The sequence below is a fragment of the Cervus canadensis genome, chromosome 12 (assembly GCF_019320065.1).
Source record: "Cervus canadensis isolate Bull #8, Minnesota chromosome 12, ASM1932006v1, whole genome shotgun sequence".
Lineage (NCBI taxonomy): Eukaryota > Metazoa > Chordata > Mammalia > Artiodactyla > Cervidae > Cervus > Cervus canadensis.
Genome location: NC_057397.1, coordinates 49113476 through 49136311, shown reverse-complemented (window position 1 = coordinate 49136311; position 22836 = coordinate 49113476). Strand labels below are relative to the sequence as shown.

General features: G+C 34.8%; 1 protein-coding gene across 1 annotated transcript in view; it reads right to left on the bottom strand.

The window, feature by feature from the left end:
* Nucleotides 1-22836, bottom strand: part of CSMD3 (CUB and Sushi multiple domains 3) — a 1309925-nt gene that overhangs the window by 460888 nt on the left and 826201 nt on the right. Inside the window, exons 14-16 of the mRNA XM_043483744.1 lie at nucleotides 13624-13806; nucleotides 9518-9844; nucleotides 5133-5327 (exon numbers count right to left, since the gene is read on the bottom strand). Of these exons, the coding sequence (XP_043339679.1) occupies nucleotides 5133-5327; nucleotides 9518-9844; nucleotides 13624-13806 (705 nt within the window). The remainder of the gene's footprint in view (nucleotides 1-5132; nucleotides 5328-9517; nucleotides 9845-13623; nucleotides 13807-22836) is intronic.

Here is a 22836-nt window from a genome sequence, read left to right as displayed (position 1 = left end):
CATAAGTTTGAGCAAGCTCCCGGAGATGGTGAAGGACAGTGAAGTCTGGTTTGCTGCCGTCCATGGGGTTGCAAAGAGATGGACATGACTGAGTAATGGAACAATACCACCAATTGATGCATCTATGGCAAACTATTTACAATCTGTCATCTCCATGCCCAGGTCTCCAATTTGGAGGATAATTGAGGGGTATAGTTAATGTCTGTGTATATAAAAAATGAATTTCCAAGGCTTCACAGTTACAGTGCTATGATGCATTTTCTGAATTTTCTGGATTTAGGTAGTGAAGGACAGGGAACCTTGGCAGGCTGCAGTCCATAGGGTTGCAAAAAGTCAGACATGACTGAATAACAACAACAACAAGCAGCTAAATTATTAGAAAAATTGCAGTGCCGGATGGCAAAAAAGAATCAAACATAAGCAGAATGTCAGTGCAAAGTCAAAAGGACAGTGTAGACTGAGGTTGAAATTCCCCCTCTGGGGGAAAATGCGCAATTCAGGATAGGATGTTCCAGCTGGACTCTAGGTGCCAGAGGATTGGACCTGAAAAAATTCACTGATTTACACAAATTCACAAAAATGAGGAACTCAGAAAGCATTTTCTTGAAATAACTATCTGGAACATTGTTCATAGGTAAGGGCACCCAGTTTCCTAGGACATTTGTGTGTTTTCTCAAAAGGGAGGGGAGGTTGATATATGACTTCTAACCTGTTCCACCAGCCTGACATACTCCCCAAAGGACTGGTTGTTGCTGTTGATTTTCCAGTTAAAGTGCCTTAGTAACCATTAGTTCAAGTCATTTCTCTCTTGGAAAATGCTCTTTCAAATGTGCATGAAGAGACTGTATGTGCTAATGGGAACATTGTTTTCAGCTGTTAATGATATTGTATTCTTGTTTATTACTGTTGTTAAACAGAGAATTGTTTATTAGTAAACATATCTCTATAAAAAGTGAGAAATAATACCTCTTCCTTAAAAGGACAGACTGTTTTATTCAGCCCACTTAATTTATTTCTGTTATTGTGTTGCTTTTGTAAGCACTGAGGTTATGACATGAGGTGTTTGGTGCTATTAGTGAATTCAGATCCATCAAAACCTCCATCTAATGGCACTTAGCTTCAGCTCACTAGAGGACATAAATATCAAAATGAATTTGAACTGAGTGCAAGTGTTGGAACAATATGTTCTGGATATGTAGTAAACTCATAGAAATATTTAAAATAAGATATAGCAAGGAAAAGCGCTGAACAATAGGGGCAGCAGGAATAGTTTTTAAGGAATGTTTCTCTGTAGAAAATCATGAAAATCCCTGTGTCAACCCATTACAGGAGACCTATGATAACCATTCATCATGGCTCTAGGATGTGTCTTTGAAGGATACTCCATGCAGAGACTGGCCCTAGATAAAGCCAGTTTTATTCAGGCTACTGTCTAGGTGTGAGTGACAGAGTCATTGATTGTTACTAAATTGAGTTAGGCAGATGGTTTGTGAAATTCAAAGTGAATAATTCCAACGCTAATTATAAAAATTAATGTGTTCTGTTTTCCATCAGCAAAACTGAATGGTCTCAAGGTTTTATAAAGCATCTAATCCTTCTTCCTCATGAGGAAATTTGATCCATTCTAGAGAAAAAAGTTCAAAAATTTAAAAAGATAGCCTAAATCTATCCCTAGGTAATGTATCAGGGTTGAACTTTAGGTCAGTGAATAAAATGTAAAACCCAATTCTGTTAACAATTACATTTAAGCTATCTGAAATAAATCTTAGTTCTGCTATGGGATCACAGAACTGCAATATATTATGATTTCATCTCTCCCTTTCTGTTTGGACAATCTTTTTTCAAGGCCTGTGGCAGATAGAAGGTTTCTTTTCTTCTTAAAGATTTTCCACAGTTTTAGCATTGAAGACTGGTTGACACTAGTGGATCATTAATTTGCCAATAGTGCTTAAATTTCTATATAATTGTGATAGAGAGGAGTTGGGTGGAGAGAGCAATCTTTAAGTGAACTGAAGCCCTGGGTTTTCTTATCAAAACATTTTATAGTGACCTCCTTTGCTCTATAAATTCTGATGAAAACAAATTATTTGCTATTTTCTAATGTTAACACACAGAAATCCATTGTTGTTGTTGAGTCGCTAAATTGTGTCTATTTAGTGACCCCATGGGCTCTACTGTCCACCAGGCTCTACTGTCCATGGGATTTCCTGGGCAAAAATACTGATGTGGGTTGCCATTTCCTTCACTGCAGGATCTCCCCAACCCAGGGATTGAACCCACACGTCTCCTGAATTGGCAGGTGAGTTCTTTACCACTGAGCCACCAGGGAAGCCCATAGAAATCCATACACATTAGCAATTTTTTAACAATGCATTTGATCTTGTAGTTCTTTGTGTTTAGAAAATAAAATTGAAATAGAAGGTTATTTCTATTAATTACAATACATAAACATGTACATAGTTAATCTATATAAAATATTTAAGACAATGATAATTTAAAAAACAGCTAAAATATTAAGCATATATTGGAAACTGTGAGAGAGTCCCAGAGGATAAACTATAATAAATAATAAGCAAAACATTTTTCTGCCAAAATATAAAAGGCTAAATAACAAAGACTATAGGCAGAGAAGGCACTCAGACATATTTCTTTGTGTGAGTTGGAGTGGCTGTGTGGCCACTTGGGGGTTGGGGGAGGAAGTGTTGCAATTAAAAAAAAAAAAAAAAACAGAAAGAAAGAAAGGAGAGAAAAATGAACTTAGAAAAAGAAAAAAAGCTTTCCTCAGCTAATCTCAGGCTTTTATTGTTAGTACCTAAATAGAATTCTGGAAAAACTAAAGGAAGTCTTTAGAATCCTTAATCAGAGTCTTAGAAATGAAACTCACCAGAGTTAGCTGACAGTAGTCTGTTTTATCTGGTGGAAACTGGCTCAAAACATAGCCTGGGATATGGCAGGTAATCTGGCAAGTGCCAGGGGAAGACTGTTTCCAGCCCACGACCATTCTGCCCTCCCTGGCTCTAGTCTTATCCTTAGTGATGTTCCCACTTAGTGTGGGATCCAGAAACTGGCGGGTGAGCCAACTGCATGTAATTTTACTCACATATGCAGAAAAAATATTCTTCTCCTTTGGAAAATTTATAAAGTTCTCTTTAGGAATCTGAGACCCTGTTGGCCCGTGCCAAATGAGAGTTCTGAATATTTTGTTTCACTTATTTTTAAAAAGTTAAATACCATTCATTTTTCATGGTGAAAAGTCTCACTGAAACTGCTCTCTCACATAAAGTAGCAATTCATCAAATGATCTCTTGATGTCAACCTCATTATTTTTACTTCTCCATGCATCCAGGCACCAAACAGCTCCTAAACCAATACCTAAGTTAGCCAAGTGAGGACTCAGTGAGATCCAATTATCTGGAGGTGGTCTCTATGCTTGTCCACTGAGACTGTAAATAACACCGTGCTGGGAGGGGCTCAAGTCATGTCACTTCCAAACTGAAGTGGTTTCCTGTTGCCACAGGATAATTTTTAATCTCCTTAGTGCTGTTACAAAGTATTTCATTCTTCAGAGGCCTCTGAATTTATCAAGCCCCGTCCCTCTATCCTCCACTCCAGTCACACTGAACCAGTACTATGCCTTCTACCTGAAACAAACTTTTATCTCCTACTCTTCCCTCAAATACTAATGAGAACTTTCCTGACTGATTTCCCAAGTCTAGGCTGGGCACTAGGTTAAAAGAATGATGAGCTCCGGGGCAAAGTATTATGGAAAAATTTGAATATTACTTTCAACTCTCTCCTTTTATTTTAGTCCTGCATTGTGCAGATTCATTATGCATTTTAAACATAATAGCATAGTCATAGCCATTGTCAGGGTAACCCCTATGAAGCCCATAATATTTCAGGTTTGGAAAAGGACAGTGAAGTCATCTAGTTTGGCCCTCTGATGAAGTGATTGGAAAGGAGGGAGGTGCTAATTGAAGGCGCTAAGGGGAAAACTTAATTGCATGGTCTGGATTATTTCACCATGAGACATTATGAAAATGTTCAATTCAATGAAACTCAATATTTATAGGTAATAGCTGAATTATTCAATTACACTGGTTATACTTTTAGAAAATATGTATTAAACATCCCCAATTTATTAGCTAGAAATTGAGAAAACAAAGGTCCAATGTCAGTCTGGGCACAGCTAAGAAGAATAATTGGGAAAGCAAAGAAAGTAAGAAACCACTCAAAATTGTCACCTAAAATCACTACATAGTGATCTATTGAAAGGTGTTTAATGATTCTAGTTCATCTATATCTTAGTAAAAGTTCTTTCATATATATTTTTTATAAAATGGTTATGTAACCTTAGAATAGAAAAATGTAATTCAAAATGTTAATTCTTACTGTGTCAATTCTAAATAAAAGCCAACCCACATTCACTCTTACAGATTCTATATTAAAACACTATATACTTGATATATAATATTATCCTTAAGATGATCATCTTTCCCTGTTACCAAGATAATTTATGAGTTTATGTGAGTATATATATTCAAAGATATATCGATACTCACAAACATTGCAGATATATATGTGTGCTATATACATATAACACATATATTTTGTCTTGAACATTCTTGACTACATTATATTACATTCAAATCAAAATTGAAAAAAAAGTTCAGTAAACTATTCCTATAAAATTATACATTTTAAATAACAGGTGCTTTAGCATAAACTTATTCAATGTAATTAATAATAATACATTTTTGAAAATAAATTTATATCATGAATAGTTAAAATACCAAGAAAAATATGACTGGAAACTATAAAGTTTACTCAGCTATAACTGTGAAATATATTGAAGGTAACCTGCATGTGCAACTAATATTTACTATTTATTATTGTATATCATTTAATAAGCACTTCTTTTAAAAGGAGTTTCTAAAAGATTTCCAAAAGTTGAAATAATAAAGATAAAATAATAAATATTAAATGTACAATTTGCATGCTATATGTCTATAGAAAAATACTAAATGATATTTTAAGATTACAACAGTCCTGGCAGAACAACACATTTCCTGTTATGGTTTCTGGTGCATTGTGATGATGGAATTGTATTTTTCACTGAGCATTGTGCTTACCTCCACATCTTGGAATTGGGCCACTCCACATCACTTTTCCATCCATAAGTATACATGTAATTGTTTCTGTTCCCTGGGTTTTAATAAATCCTTCTTCACAAATAACTGAAATTGAACTTCCTAATTGAAAGTTGTCTCCAAATCTCCTTGCATTGATTGGTATTCCAGGATCAGGACACTCATTATGTCCAAATGCTTGAGAACAGCAAAAGAAGAGAAAAACATACAAACTAGTAGTATGAAACAGACCCTTGAGTATCTGGGTGATAAAAATTGATTTTTAGAAAGGTTATGTTCATTACTAGAAAAGCCCTTATTTATTAAAAAAACAAAATAGAGAGACTCTCCTCTGACCACACCTGTTTCTCTCTGATGTGTAATAGATGATGTATCAATGTTAAAATAAGAACTGCACTATAAAATTACAATATTTCAAAATAGAATTGTTTCTGCTTATTTCTTGAAATCATTAGTATATCTAAGTAAAATTTCCAGGTTAAGCTGAACAAAATTCCAACTAATGTTAATACAGAACAGATTGACTACATGTCCTTGAAAATTTCTGTTGTGATTCATTGTTTGGAATAAAGAGATAGTCTCATTGTGAGAATTAACATGAAATGTTTCAATCTAGTATGAAAGTCTTTCAATTTTTCAATAATTTTCCATATATCATTTATTCTCTGCCATCTAGGAAAATGGAAAATAGCTAATTCTTTTGCAATCACTATGTTCTAGGCATTGTGATAGAAGCTGTAGATATTATACATTATCACATCACTTAATATTTAGAACAGCCCGAGAGCCATTTACTCTAAAAAGTAATGTGAAATTCAGAAAAAGTATTAATAGTTTGACTCAGATCATCAAGATACTATTGAAATGTATCCCCTGGTCTGGCTTTAATTTTTTCTCCACAACATACTCTGTCTTGGATCATTTGTCTCATGCCTCTCAAACGAATGCAAGTTTCTTGGTTCAGGGCCACTATCTTATTTCACCTTGTATCATCCAGGATGTGTATTTAGCCCCATCCCAGCAAGTAGCAGAATTGTTTAAGGACAATGTGTTTACTTAAATTTCTCATTTTATAGGTTACATGAGCCCTATAAATTTGCATTGTAAGTGTTTAAATTAGTATAAGATAAATGGAAGAATATTTAAAGTAGCAAGTCTAAACATGTAAAATCTATTTCATGAGGCATGTACAATTTAATATCATATTCATACTGCATGAGTACATGCAGTTATTTCAATTTTTCACTAAATCATCACTGATATTGTTCATAAATTATATAACTGTATTACCCAACTCCTCATTTTTTTTTCCATCTCCTCATTTTTAAGTTAAACAGTACAAAATAATAAAGTGAAAGAAAGTGACAGTGAAGTCGCTCAGTCGTGTCCGACTCTTTGCGACCCCCGTGGACTGTGGTGTACCAGGCTCCTCCGTCCATGGGATTCTCCAGGCAAGGATACTGGAGTGGGTTGCCATTTCCTTCTCCAGCGATCTTCCTGACCCAGGGATCAAACCCAGATCTCCCGCATTGCAGGTATAGGCTTTACAGTCTGAGCCATCAGGGAAGCCACTTTTCCTTTCAGTACAAAATAATTTTAAGTAAATTCTAAAATGTATAAAATTTATTTTGCATGTACACTTATTTCTAATTTCTTTCTGTTGTGCTTCTTAAAAGCATAATTTTGATTAAGTCTGGTTGCTCCTGAATATAACATCTGCTGTATAATTTTTCAGGAAAAAACAATCAGTAGGAAGCATGGGAGTAAGAATTTGAATACAATGGGTTAAATCATTTACTAAAAAACAGAACAAGGAACAAAGGCATATTTCCATAATATCTTCAAGGTACCATAAATATTAAAGATAAAAATATGCATTTAAGGAAATTCCCTGGCAGTACAGTGGTTAGGACTTGGTGGGACCCAAAGTTCATTTTGAAGTCAGAGAACAATGATCCCTGTTTAGCAAACAAACAAACAGATATATGCATTTACAACAACATAAAAAGTGTAAATAGAAAAATGCATATATTCTCTATATTTATACATATATCCTGGGTGTTCATTGGAAGGACTGATGCTGAAGCTAAAACTCCAGTACTTTGGCCACCTCATGCGAAGAGTTGACTCATTGGAAAAGACCCCGATGCTGAGAGGGATTGGGGGCAGGAGGAGAAGGGGACAACAGAGGATGGGATGGCTGGATGGCATCACCGACTCGATGGACATGAGTTTGAGTAAACTGCGGGAGTTGGTGATGGACAGGGAGGCCAGGCATGCTGCGATTCACGGGGTCGCAAATAGTTGGACACGACGGAGCGACTGAACTAAACTGATGAAACATTTTAAAAGGGACTTAGATAAAGCAATTAATTTATAGAGAGGGCCGATATGACACATCATGGCTAAATTAACTTGAACAATGTGCAATTACACATTGACAACTTTTGAGTGCCAGTATTCACTATGAGTGTCATCTTGAAAAGACAATAACCACATTTGGTTACTAATTGACAAAGCTCAGCACCAAATGGGCTGGGGCCAGGGGATGGGGTAGGAGGGCACAATTTTTTTCAGAGAGCAGTAAATTAAATTCTATTATAATGTGACACAAACATTAACTCATCAAATTGGTCAATATCTGATGGAGTGTGGTACTTTTGTACATAAACAATAAAAATCACTGACATTCTATAGCTTCAGGTAAAATATGTGGAAATAGAAGCATCAGTATGTATGTTTGTTAACATACTAAGATATTTTCTTTATGTGATTCTTTTTCTATATTTATACCATGTTATTTTCAGAAAATAATATTCATCCTTTTGAAACACAAAAAATGTGGATGACACAATAGCTAAATAACCTCAAAGAATTCTTAAAACTAGAACAATAAAATGAGCACAGTAATACAACAAGAATTTTCAAAGGAATAGTTCAGAAGGCAACTAAACAATAACTGCTAATGTTTATTGAGCATTTATTAGGTATATATAAAGAATTGTTTACATGCATTACCCTACTCTGATTAAATAAAATTCATATTTTATGACATGATAAATATTTAAACATATTTTTTTTTCCTCTACCTTCTTGGGCCTCTTTCCTCCTCTTCAGTGTATATTGTGTATCTGCATTAACCAGACCTCCTTAGGAGATACTGCTGCTGCTGCTAAGTCGCTTCAGTCGTGTTCCACTCTGTGCGACCTCATAGACGGCAGCCCACCAGGCTCCCCCGTCCCTGGGATTCTCCAGGCAAGAACACTGGAGTGGGTTGCCATTTCCTTCTCCAGTGCAAGAAAGTGAAAAGCCAAAGTGAAGTTGCTCAGTCTGGTCTGACTTGTAGCTACCCCATGGTTGCAGCCTACCAGGCTCCTCTGTCCATGGGATTTTCCAGCCAAGAGTACTGGAGTGGGTTGCCATTGCCTTCTCCGCCTTAGGAGATAACATTCCTTCTTAATCTCATAGGGGATTACCACTTGCTTTGTATATTGTCTCAAAACATTGCATAACTATGTTTTGACCTCTAACAGTGGAACAGTCCTCAGAGCTTTCTGAAAGACTGTCTCCCAGGTTATAATCCACAGGTTGGCTTCAAAAAAATGTTTCATTTCTTTCTTAGATTATTTATATCAGCCAATACATTAGCTTATTTTATTAAATCTAAACCGCTGTTTTTTTTTTATTGACAACTCCTTACAAAAACTCAATATAACTTTATTGATGGGAATGCTGAGGCTCTCTTATTAAACCTAAAAATATATTACAGCAAAGCCAAGATTTGAAGTTTCATAGACTGATTTTAGAGCTGATCTTCTTAATCACTAAGGTATCATCCACATAGTGGCTTTGCTAAGTCAATTTAATAATCCACTGCCCCAAAATTAGTAATTTCCTTCTCTGTGATACTTTGATAGTCTAGTGAATTTTATCTTTGGAATTACAACTCTGTGTTGTCATTATTTGTTTAAAATTCTCTACTGATTTATGAGTATCCAGAAGGAAGATATGTTTGCATACCAATAACAGGGAAATATGTATAGTAGGTGTGAGATTATGCTTATATGATTTCATAAAATGAATTAATATATTGACTGATATAAAATTATATTTGAAATATATCTCCTTAATATCATGCCTCTTAAAAAGAGAAATGACAATAAAAATATGGTTAGAATCAAAGACTAAAAGACTAAATAACCCAATAAAAATACGGTTAGAATCAAGGACTAAAAGTCCACCCCAATAGAAATTATACATATGATGTGTTCAGATTTCCTTATCTGAGGAACAAGAGGACTGTTTTGTATGATTTCTTTTCTAGTTCTAATTTATAGAAATATGTTATATAGAAAAATTAAACTTACTGTTGTAAGTGATGTTAAAGCCACGTCCTGACATTGAGTGGTCAGCTTGAAATTCCAACCGCAGTATATGACTATTACTAGTAAGATGAGAAGGCACCTCAGCCCCAGTAAAGGTTCCAAGAATTGGGGAGTCTGGAGAGTCCCCGTCTTTAACAGCAAGGAAGTCAAACTGGGATTCCAGATCAAAGTCGTTGAAAGAAAGGTGTATTCGACTTCCTGGATCAGAGATTATTGTCCAGATGCAATTTAAATTATTTCCATATCCTTCTGGATAATCAGGAGAAAGGACTGTTCCCATTGGTGCAGTAAAGTTAGAGAGGCAAGGAACTGTTAAAATAGGAAAATCATAAAATACAGTAGATGTTAAAAGTATCTCAAATACAGTATCTCAATTTATCATTGTCAATAATTACAATAATCAATTAGAAGTTTGAAAAAAATATTAAACAATGTAATCTCTTATAAAACAGAAAAAATTGTTACTGTTTGCACATTATTAGGGAAGGCAACTAGTACCTTGAATTACTGTATGTTAAATATGCACAAAAATATAATTGGAGTAATAACTTATTTTTACATTTATCATGTCCATGTTAGAGTATGGTGCAAAGTTTTAGTTTCTGTATTTCAAAAAAATATTGGAGAAGAATATAGAAATTTTCATACAAAGCTCACAAAATGACTGAAAACAAACAAACAAAAATAATACGTAGGTTAACATTACCAGGATGATACAACCTGAAGAAAACTTGGAGTAAGGGTAATAACTAGGTGAACTTGATTCCTATCATGGGCATGGGATGCTCTGAGAGCTTCTAACACAAATAAGGAGATGAATTAATACATGATAGTGGCTAACACTGGAAAGACAACTAAAAAATAATTTTCATACCATAGTAAGCTTAGTCTTTATTTCCCCACAGATTTTTTTTTAACTTTTAAAAAATCTGATTTAAAACTGATTTAACACAGAAAAGTTAGACAGCAGAGGAAGGATAAGCAAAAACGATCTATCACACAGAGGAAATCATAGTTTAAAAAAGTATTATATTTTGGCTGATTCATGTCAATGTATGACAAAACCCACTGCAATGTTGTGAAGTAATTAGCCTCCAACTAATAAAAGTAAAAGAAAAAAAAATTAAAAAAATTTTTAAAAAGTATTATATTTTCTTCCAGTGTTTCTTCTTACATATTTTTAAACAAAATTGAATTCATACGATTTTGTACCATACTTTATTGACAAAGGATATGAACTTTGGCCCTCAGAATATTTTGCTAAATTCTTGTCTATAAAAGTTGTATTATCTTATACTTAAATAAAACAAAAATGTATTAGATAGTGCAACACCCCTACTAGCATGGATACTGGTATTATCTGACCTTTTTTATTTAATAAGAAGAATGATATCACAGTGTTTTAATGAACACTGCTTTGTCTTCTAGTGAAGTTGAAGATTCTATCAGCATGATCTAAAGCATAGTAGTATTTCAAAAGACTTTACTTCAAGATCTTTAAATCTAGGTGTTCTTCCAAGAAGACAATCTTTGTCTAATATTGCAGAACCTATTAATGTATTACATCAAAAATGGAAATATCTTAAATCATTTTAGTATATGCTAACATTGTGTTTGACTATTTTAAATAATGCTGACTAGAACAAACTTTAAGAAAATCTAGAGAACACTTTACACAATTTTAAAAGGATTTAAGCCCTCAATTCTGATATATGATAAATGTGTAACAAGTAATAATTTCCTTTTTTAACCAACAATAGCTAATTTGAAAATGCAATTGAAAGATAGTTTATGAAGAAAAACAAAGTTATAAAATACAGGACTATAAAAGTTAAGGACTAGAAATAGTCCTTACAAAAATATGAATAACTCATACAAAGAAAATTATAAACTTATTTAGAACAGGAAATTTTACAAAAAAAAAGAGGTGCCATGGATGCCATGTTCCTGAATGAGAAAACATTATATCAAATATGTAAATTATATAGAAATTGCTTTTAAATTTCAATCAAAATCCTAACATAATCTCTTTAGAAACTTGATCTAATGCGTTGGCACACAACTTGGCAAAAAATAAAAAGGCAAGAATAGATGTGAGAATTTTTATAAGCAAAGTGCTACTAAGCATAATATTAAGTCATTACCATAAAATTAGCATGGCACTCATAGATGTATAACACTAGATCAAAATAAGTTACATAAAAAAAATGCATTTGATATAATTAAGGGTTTAAAGTATTGTATCGTGTGTGTGCTCACTCAGTTGTGTCTGACTCTTTGTGACTCTGTGACCATTTTCCTCTGTGCATGGGATTTCCCAGGCATGAATACTAGAATAGGTTGCCATTTTCTTTTCCAGAGGATCTTTCTGTCCCAGGGATTGAACCCATGTCTCTTGCACCTCCTACATTAGCAGGCAGATTCTTTACCTGGGAAACCTAAAGTACTGTGTAGACATCTACTTAATCTGACAAGGGAGATTAGCATGATAGATTTGGTCAGTCCTCCCTCATATACTTAGAGCTTCCCTTGTAGTTCAGTCGGTAAAGAATCCGCCTGCAATGCAGGAGACCCAGGATCAATTCCTGGATTGGGAAAATCCCATGGAGAAGGAAATAGTAACACACTCCAGTATTCTTGCCTGGAGAATCCCATGAACAGGGGAGCCTGGCAGGTTACAGTTCATGGGGTCGCAAGAGTTGGACAGGACTTAACGACTAAACACCACCACCCTCAGATGCAGATCATTAAATCAGAGACTAGGAAACTATCATCTGTGGGCCAAATCTAGCCTGAATTCTAATTTTCCAAATGAAATTTTATTTGAACGTAATCTTGTACTTTCATTTTCCTATTGTCCATGAATGTATTTCCTGCTACACTGACAGAGTTTAGTTGCAAAAGGGACCCACGTAACTTATAAAAGCAAAAGTGTTGAAGAGTCCTCATATGTTCATTAGACATATTAGAAATTTATTTATTTATCACCTTTAAAAAATGCAATATAAATTTCTGCATAATATTTTTCAAATATTAGGAAATATTTGGCCTCTATTCACTTAAAAAGTTCTCAGTACATGTTTAAAAATGCTAAAGAATTTTAAATGTTAAAGAATCAACACTTCCAATAAAGGAAAATGTGTGTTTTGCAGCACAAATTAAAATTTAGATAAAATGAAGGTGTTGTAAAGTGCTAAATTTTTCTAATGTCAGTTATATTTTGAAGTAAGGTTTGTGCTAATGCCCTTGTAGGGAATAAAGGATTTCACAAATGAAAAGCATTATCATTATAAGAGTTGGATACAGATAAAATACAAGAAAATTTTAAAATAATTTTAAAACAAGAAAATTATTTTTACTTTCATGATTATGAGCTTATATGTTACCATTTGTATTGAAAACTAAAATCCAAGCTTTTCAATTATTGCACTCGTGCCTGGTAAGCTGTATTTGTTGTAATGAAGATAGTTTTTAATCTAATCTAAAAGTACATCAACAAATAAAACAAATTATATTTTTGCTTCAGCTAAATTGAAATGCTTCAATGTATTTGAAGAAATATATTATTTTAATCCAAGCATATTGTAGGCCATAAACATTAATGAATTTTATTCTGTGAAATATAAATAAATGGCACTTAACCATGCATTAGTGTGAGCATCTACAAGCAAAAATAAGTTAATGCATTATACATAGAATATAACCTTTAAATATTTTTAAGTGTTCCTGATTGCAAATAAGCATGTACTATCTCGTTAAAAATAAATGAGTCCATTAGAATTCGCTTAGATGTATAATTTCCATAAGAAGTATGCTATCTATAAAGTATAAAATGCCACCAATAAAGTGTTATGAGAACATATGTAAAATATACTTTGCAATTACCAAATGAACTATGTTAACTTTATTTAAATCTGCAAGGAAATTTATAGTTTGACATAAGCACACTTGCTAAAGAGAGTACCAAAAAGTGCTACTCGTTCAAAAATAATTACATGGTTCCAGTTCTTTGCAATTAATTACAAAAGCAATTATATGCAAGGACAGGGTAACATATGCTATCTGGAAGCAAAGCATTTGGTACTCACAGATACAGATGGGTATGTTTGCAGACCATTGGTTATTTTCTTGACAAACAATGGATTTCTCTCCAATTAATTCAAATCCAAACTGGCATTCGAACCTTAAAACATCACGGTTAGAAAATCCATCACCTTCCCTAATTCCATATAAGGGTGTACCAGGATCACCACAACTTTCTTTTTCAATTTCTGTAACAATAGATGATATGTCAGATTTCAAGGGTTTCAGGCATATGATATCCATACAGTCAATTTAGAGACATATACTCTCTAAAGTCAGGATATTTCAGAGCAAAAGATGAAAATGTTCTCCCAGTCTTAATCTTTTGCTACGGTTATGATGTAATTATCTTTAGGGAACACTTAGTGTTTTTCTCTCACTTTGAAGACAGGGAATCAGAGGTCTTCAGAGCTAATGTGGTTGTTCCTAACAGAATAATTGTGAACAATATCCAGATTTTCTGTCTATACTATATACATATAGTACACATATTTACATACATATGTGTTTCCCCCAAATTTCAAAAACGTTTCTTATTTTTGTAACCTGTACGTGATACAGGAAATTGTTAGATTGAAACTAGAACACAGGGTAACATCCTCTGCCTCTGTGCTCCTAGAACAATCAGTGAATTCCTTCCACATGGTATCTGCCACTCTCCCTAGTACTTGTTGGTTGAATTACCTTCCCCAACTAGACCCTTTGAAAAGCTCCTTAGAGCAGAGGTCAATTTAGTATTCCAAATTACCCTTATACATTTCTCAACAAATGTTTTTTGGGTGAATTCAATTGAAGGAGATTGAAAGAAAAAATTCTCTTCAGAGCACATTAAAACACCCTTTCAACATGTGCTCAAGGAAACTTCAAATATCTGGGACCTTCATTGTGGAGTGACCAGGCCAATTGTAGATTATTGTGGTGATTGTTTTGGTTTTTAAGTTTCATGAGGTAACATTAACATAGCTATCCTCAAACAACCAAAAATTAACAGTTAAATTAAAAAACAAACAAACTTTGAGATAAAGTTATGATCTCTCTTGACACTCCAATGATCACACGTTCCTGGTTCTTCTGTAATCAACCAGTACCAATTTGTCATGCATCTTTCCAGTTCTTTCCTCATGCTTTTACAATTATACACACACACACACACACACATAAAATACATATTATTATAAGCATCAGTATTTGCATAAATATAAAAATCCTCTTCACAAAATCTATGTAGTATTGCTTTGTATAAGTATTGTAACTTATATTGCAGTACACTCTCAGCATATTCTATAACATGTTGCTTTTTAATCAAACAATAATTTTGGAGATGTTTTTGAATGCCCTTGTATCCTTAGCAGAAAACATGGATAGTTATTGCGATTTCTTTAATACACTGGATTTGATTTGATATTTATTTCTTTCTGTGTCATAGTGACATTCATTGGTCCTTTGGTCTAAATTTTTTGTTGTGCTGTTTCTGTATAGACTTCATATTGAAGAAAGATTAGCAATTTTCCAGCATTCATTAATCTTTTAGGCTAGGATGTATAACAAGAAAATGATACCTGAGTGTTAGAATTTGCCAAAAAAGAAAAAAAAGCTGACTGAGTCTGGCATAATTTTGAGGTAGATATCTGAACACTGTTTCAATATCTTCTAAGGTTATTTTCCTATTGAAAAAATTGGGGGAGGATTTAGCAACATAAAATCACACACACACACACACACACACACACACATATATATAAAACATATATATATATATGTTAGAGAAGTGAAATTTTCCAAAATTTCCAAGTTGATAGTTTAGCAGGGATAGAATTGTGTTATATAATCTTTAAATATATTTTTATAAATATAAATCATAAATTTTCTTACTCCTAATGCAAGTTATTTGTGATTAGTCTTTCAGTTTTCTTTTCTTCATATTTACAAAATATTGTCAAATTTACTAGTCTACTCAAAGTTCAACTCTTTTGCATTATTTTGCTATTCTTTCTCCACCTTCTTAAGCTTAAATTTTAGGATTTGTTTCTATATTAGTTTATTTTCAGCCTTTCTTGTTTCCTTAAAAATATGCTTTTTAGTCTATAAATTTTCTTCAGAGTACTGCTTTTGTATTTAGAGCTTTTGTTGTTGCTGTTGTTGTTCACTTCTAAATAGTTTATAGTTTCCATCTTTATTTCCTCTTTAAATCATAGTTTCAAAGTGCTTTTAAATGTATGGGTCTAGGCTATCATTTTGTTGCTGATTTGTAGTGCTATTGCTTTAATCATCAGTATAAGTATATCCAGCTCTCACAGTGGGTAAATCAGTAAAACATTCAATTCAAATTTGATATATTTTTCAAATTGAAATAACTTATGTCCTTAATTATCTTTTGTCCACCCTCTCTGACAGTTTTTTAAATAACTGTTAAAATTCCAAATTAAGTATGAATTTTTCCAGGTTTCTTTGTAGCTCAATCAAGCTCACTTACATAGTTCACATCACATTGAGTCATTCAACTTATTCAGCAAATATCTGAGGACCTTTGATGTGCTAGATTCTCTTCCAGGTACTATGTGGGATAGATCAATGAATAAGCAGACAGTAACTCCTGCTTTTTAATAGTGTATATTCCACTGGAAGTTCACAAATAATAATGAATAAAAGTCTTACTTTAGAAGGTGATATGTGCTATGGTGGTGGTGCACTTTTATTTATGTTTAAAATATGTTGCAATTTCTTGAATATTTAATGATTTATTACTTTTTATTGTTTCATAACCTATTATTTTTTTTTCATGGACATGATCTCCCCCTTTATTTTTATAAGGATATCTAGTATAGTTGTTTCAATTTTAAAAAAAATTTTTTTTATCTGTTTCCTTGGGTATAAGCAGAAGTCTGCTTCAAGTGTAGCAGACTAAAGTTTCTTCTGAAGCAGCATATTTGAAAACGTATTTGATGAATCATAATGGTTGTCAAGCCTACGATGACAAGTGCAGGGGGCAATTATTTGAAGGGAAGAACAAAAATGCTGATTTTGAATGAGTAGTCAAGTAAGTGTTTTTATTGGTTTGCTTCTGTAAACTTCAGGCTTATTTCTTCTAATGTCAGAATCATGTCACACTTCTAGGTATAAATTATCTCTGGTAATCCACGGTGAAGTCCACTTTTATGATCTTCACCCTGAGTTGGGGACCCCTCCCTCTTGATAACTACATTTGCCTTCCATTTTATATCTGGGTACTTGGCTCTGGAGCCAAAATATTTTCTTCTGTAGCAATTACTTGGTTTCTCAAGATTGCCAGTGGCCTATTCTCTGGAGGTTTCTGGTCCCAATGAATGATGGCTTCTTAGGCAGAAGGTATAACAATAGCAGCCCATAGAGGCACTGGTTTATGAAATTCTCAGCTTGTCTCTATATTCCATATACATACATATATATATATATATATATTCATATGTTTATTTATATTTATGGGTCTCAGAAATCCCCTATAGCCTTACAATAACTTAGATGTTCTCTTCTTAAGCAACAGATTTTTTTTTTTAATATGTTTTCTATCATCTTTGGGCTAGCGATGAGAATAGGTGCTTACTCTACTATACTATTTTGAAACTATTTTTTTCTTTGCTCCTTTAAAACAATATTCTTTAAATCAATAATATACTTTCAAATGAAGATATAATATTGAAGTTGCAATATTCTCTTAGACTGAGAAACAACATGCAATAAGAAAAATAACCATATACCCCCTGATAGCTCAGTTCATAAAGAATCTGCCTGTAATGCAGGAGACCCTGGTTCAATTCCCAGGTCAGGGACATCCACTGGAGAAGGGATAGGCTACCCACTCCAGCACTCTGGCCTGGAGAATTCCATGGACTGTATAGTCCATAGGGTTCCAAAGAATTGGACAAGACTGAGTGACTTTCACTTTCTTTCACTTATTTTTGAAATTATTTTCTATCAAGGCAAGACTAATAAATAATATCTGAATAAATAATTTATACACACCAGATGAATGTTATAATAGAGTTTTGCACAAAAATCAGTTATTAATAATAGTAACTACCATTTATTTTACATAGAAATTATACTGACATTATGAAAAAACCTTTTTAAAATATTTAATCCTCATTACAAATATATAATGGAACTATTATCACCTCTACTTACTGATAAAAAAAAAAATCAGAGAAGTTAAGTAATGCTCAGAGAAATAATGCTGCAGACTGAATATTTTTGTCTCCCCCTAACTTCATATGGTGAAATATAATGCCCGATGTGATGATATTTTGAGGTGGAGTCTTTGGAAGGTGATAAGGTCATGAGGGTGGAGTCTTCATAAATGGCATTTCTGCAATAATAAAAGAGGAATTCACAAAGGTCCCTTACCTATCTAGCCATGTGAAGACACAGGGAAAAAAAACAGCCATCTGTGAACCAGGAAATGGGCTCTTTTCAAACAGTGAATTTCCCAGGACCTTGATCTTGGACTTAGTATTCATACTTGTTTATAAGTCACCCAGTCTATAGTATTTTTTCTTATAACAGTCAAAACAGATAAGAAATAGATATTAACTTGCCCAATTTCACAAAATCAATAGCACAGTTTAGGTCTGTCTGAATCTATAGCCATGATCCCCAAGCTATTGCAAAGAAATTTTCATTCACTAATTATCCATTTATGAAACATTTGTTTAGTTTCTAACATGTATCAAAAATAAGACTAGGCCCTAGGAATATAAAGACAAATAAGATGTAGCTTATGTCCTTAAATGAGGGCAAAAGGAGGTAGAGCCAAGGCCCGTTGAATTGGAGGTTGACAAATAGGTAAGAATTTCACAGCAGAGGTGAGCCTGAAACTATCTTAGAGCTATTTTACTATATGGACTGAGGAAGAATAAGGAAGGAAAGGTTTCCTAGGTGTAAAAAGAAGAGAAGTATTAGAAAAGATAAGGTCTTTTCTCTTTCTTTAGATGTGGTGACTTGGTGTTAGGAGCCTGAGTTCTTTCAAGATATTATAAGAGAATGTTGTTGTTTAGTCGCCATATCATGCCCAACACTTTTGCTATCCCATGGACTCTAGCCCGCCAGGTTCCTCTGTCCATGGGATTCTCCAGGCAAGAAAACTGGAGTGGGTTGCTATGGCTTGTAAACAACAGAAATTTGTTTCTCATAGTTCTGAAAGTTGAAAAGTCCAAGATCAAGGTGTCAGTAGATTTGGTATCTGGACTGGGCTCATTTCCCAGATTCACCAATGTCTGTCTTTTTGCTATGTCCTCACATGGTAGAAGGGGCTAGGGAGCTCCTAGTGAACTAATTCCATTTATCAGGGACCCACTCTTATCACTTAGTCACCTCCTAAAGGCCCCACATACAAATATCATCACACTGGGGATTAGGTTTCAACACGTGACTTTTAGAAGCACAAATATTCATCCTATAGCAGAGACAGTGATAATGGCAACAAGAATTGAGGAGATAGTGAGGTCAAGTAAGTGATAATGGGGCTAGAGGCCAAAGAAGCAGAAGCAAGGCCAAGGAAGCAGCCAGTAAAGTTGTAAGATCAGGTATATATGAGGGGACTGTGCAAATCATAAATGTATTGAGGATAAGGATAGCTAGACTTCTCACTATCCAGAAGGGGATGTGGAAAATTGGAACGCTGCAAAGAATTCTGAGTGGCTGAACTAAAATTGGAGAAATTGATGTTAATTCATGTTTAAAATATAGATATACACAGATAGAGATGAATGTGCCTGTATTATGTCAAACACCACACATATGCACATGTGTGCATGCACAGATATTGTCCCATCCACTGAGAGTCCTAAAAACAATAAGTACTTATAGCAACAAGGACATGAGTGCTTACATCCTGGTGTCTGAATACCATTCTTCACTAAAGGGAATCAGGAAAACGCTTCCAGCAGTGGTCAAGGAAACATAAAGGACAAAACTGGAACACCTTGTGTAAAAAGAAATGCTTAAAGAATGATGGGGACATATTGAAAAGACATGCAGGCCAGCCTGAAGGAACTACACTGGCCACTCTAGGGCAGCTTAATCAGTTGTGTCAGTCGCCTATAGGTTTGAGGCATGGAGCAACCATTGGTATAGTCACCTTTATTTTGTCTATTGCAGCAAAATTGTAGTAGCTCCAGGATCCAGATTTGATCCTACAAAATTGCCAGAAACTTGGTCTCTCTCAACAGCTTCTCTAAGGTGCTACAGTGCCACCTGTAACTGTGGACAATTTAATGTCTGAGGGATGAACTTTGACTACCAAGAAAAAAGATGGGAAGGAGACCAGAAGAAATATTGCTCATCCGCCTTCTCCCAAAACAGGTGGTTTGAAACCACAGCTGGTCCATGAGGCCCACATGGCCAATACACTGTGTTTTCCTTGAGTCTGTGGCTACTCAGTAACTTACTACCTTATATTTGATCCCCCTACTTCCCCGTTATATCTCTTTTTTCCCTTCATTTTTGCTGTCTTGGAATTGTACTCTGCCCTCCCCACATAAAGTTTTAGTCTATAAGCTTCATCAGAGCCTTTGTTTTCTACTGAATGAAGGCTAAGACGGGGCTTCCCAGGTGGTGCTAGCGGTAAAGAACTCACCTGCCAATGCAGGAGACATAAGATAGAAGATCCCCTGGAGAAGGGTATGGCAACCCACTCAAGTATCCTTGCCTGAAGAATCCCATTGACAGAAGAACCTGGTGGGCTGCCATCCGTAGAATTGCACAAAATCAGACACTACTGAAGTGACACAGCACACATGTATGCAAAGCTTTGATAAGTAACTTAAAACTGGCAAACAGTAAACAAAGTGAGGGATTAGGCTATCTAAAGGTCCCAGGAAGAGAAGATCATCAGTTCCCATTATCGAGAGATTATACTTTGACAGGAGATTTGCTAAATACTTACCTGCTTTAACACATGTATCACTTATTATAACACTGAGAGGAAGACCCTATTTATTCTACTTTAATGGGTGAAAAAACAAGGTTCTGAGAAGCTGACCAAGGTCAGATATGTAGAAATAGTTCAAGTGAGTTTCCACTCAACATCAACCTGACTCCAATGACCACATGCTGCCATCGTTTAATACTGCTTGAGAGAAAGGATGGAGAGAGTACTGTTAGCCAGGCACTGGAATAATGAAGGAAAGAAAATTGCTTCCAGTGTTGGAACAGGAACAAAAAATAGTAACATTAATTTTAAGAGAGGTTCTTGTCTTGAATATTTCAACACACCAAACCACCTTTATGGCACCAGGATAATTTTTAAACTATCCGTATCTCTTCAAATTCTGTACTATGGAAGTCCTCGTGTTTTAAACCTTTCCTGTCTCTTCCTTTTGGTCTGCAACCATTTTCCTACTAACTACCTAAGTGTCAGGCATGTCAAGACATTTTCACATCAACATGCTCTTAGGCAAGATGACTCAGCCAGGAAATAAGAAACATCCTGGTAAGTAACACCTGGGGAAATTCCTGTGATCTTTTAAGGTCTAACTATACCTCTTTCATAAAGATTGACCTGAGTTTGTAACTCTAGTCACTTGCTCCTTTCTTTGAATTTCTATACGCCAACATCCATTGGATCAAAGAAAAAGCTAGAGAATTTCAGAAAACAAAACAAAACAACTGCAAAAAAAATCTGTCTCTGCTTCATTGACTATGTTAAAGCCATTGATTCTGTGGATCACAACAAACTGTAGAAAATTTTTAAAGAGATGGGAATACCAAAACACCTTACCTGCCTCCCAAGAAACCTATATTCAGGCCAAGGAGCAACAGTTAGAACCAGACATGGAACAACAGACTGTTTCAATATTGTGAAAGGAGTATGTCAAGGCTGTATAATGCCACCCTGCTTATTTAATTTTTATGCAGAGTACATCATGAAAAACGCTGGGCTGGATGAAGCAAAAGCTGGAATCAAGATTGCCGGGAGAAATATCAGTAACCTCAGATATGCAGATGACACCAGCCTTATGGCAGAAGAGGAACTAAAGAGCCTATTGATGAACATGAAAGAGGACAGTGAAAAAACTGGCTTAAAACTCACATTCAACAAACAAAGATCATGGCATCAGGTCCCATCACTTCACGGCAAACAGATGAGAACAATGGGAACAGTGAGAGACTTTATTTTCTTGGGCTCCAAAGTCATTGTAGATGGTGACTGCAGTCATGAAATTAAGACGCTTACTCCTTGGAAGAAGCTCCTTGATAGCATATTAAAAAGCAGAGCCATTACTTTGCCAAATGTCCATATAGTCCAAGCTATGGCTTTTCCAGTAGTCATGTATGGATGTGAGAGTTGAACCATAAAGAAGGCTGAGCACTGAAGAACTGATGCTTTTGAAGTGTGGTGTTGGAGAAGACTCTTGAAAGTCCCTTGGACTGCAAGGAGATCAAACCAGTCAATCCTAAAGCTAATCAGTCCTGATTATGCATTAGAAGGACTGATGCTGAAGCTGAAGCTCCAATACTTTGGCCACCTGATGTGAAGAGCTGACTCATTACAAAAGACACTGATGCTGGGAAAGATTGAAGGCAGGAGGAGAAGGGGACAACAGAAGAAAAGATGGTTGGATGGCATCACTGATACAATGGACATGAGTTTGAGCAAGCTCTGGGTGATGGTGAAGGACAGGGAAGTCTGGCCTGCTGCAGTCCATGGGGTTGCAAAGAGCTGGACATGACTGAGAGCCTGAACAACAACAGGCCTTAGGGATACTTACATCAATCCTTATATTTTACTATAATTATTTACTCATTTGTCTCTTCCCATGATATTTTATTCATAACTTTGCATTTCAAGTGTCTGTATACATAGTGATGACAAACATTCATATATCATGTATGTGTTAGGCAAAGTTCTAAGCATTTGTTACATTTAACCTTGACACAACCCTATGCAGACCCAATGAGGTAAGTAACTTGCCTAGAGTCACACATATTTTAAATAGTAAATCTATGATTTGAACACAGGTGGTATGGTTCCACAATATGCATTCTTTTTTTTTTTTAATTTTTTTATTAGTTGGAGGCTAATTACTTCACAACATTTCAGTGGGTTTTGTCATACATTGATATGAATCAGCCATAGATTTACACTTATTCCCCATCCCGATCCCCCCTCCCACCTCCCTCTTCACCCGATTCCTCTGGGTCTTCCCAGTGTACCAGGCCCGAGCACTTGTCTCATGCATCCC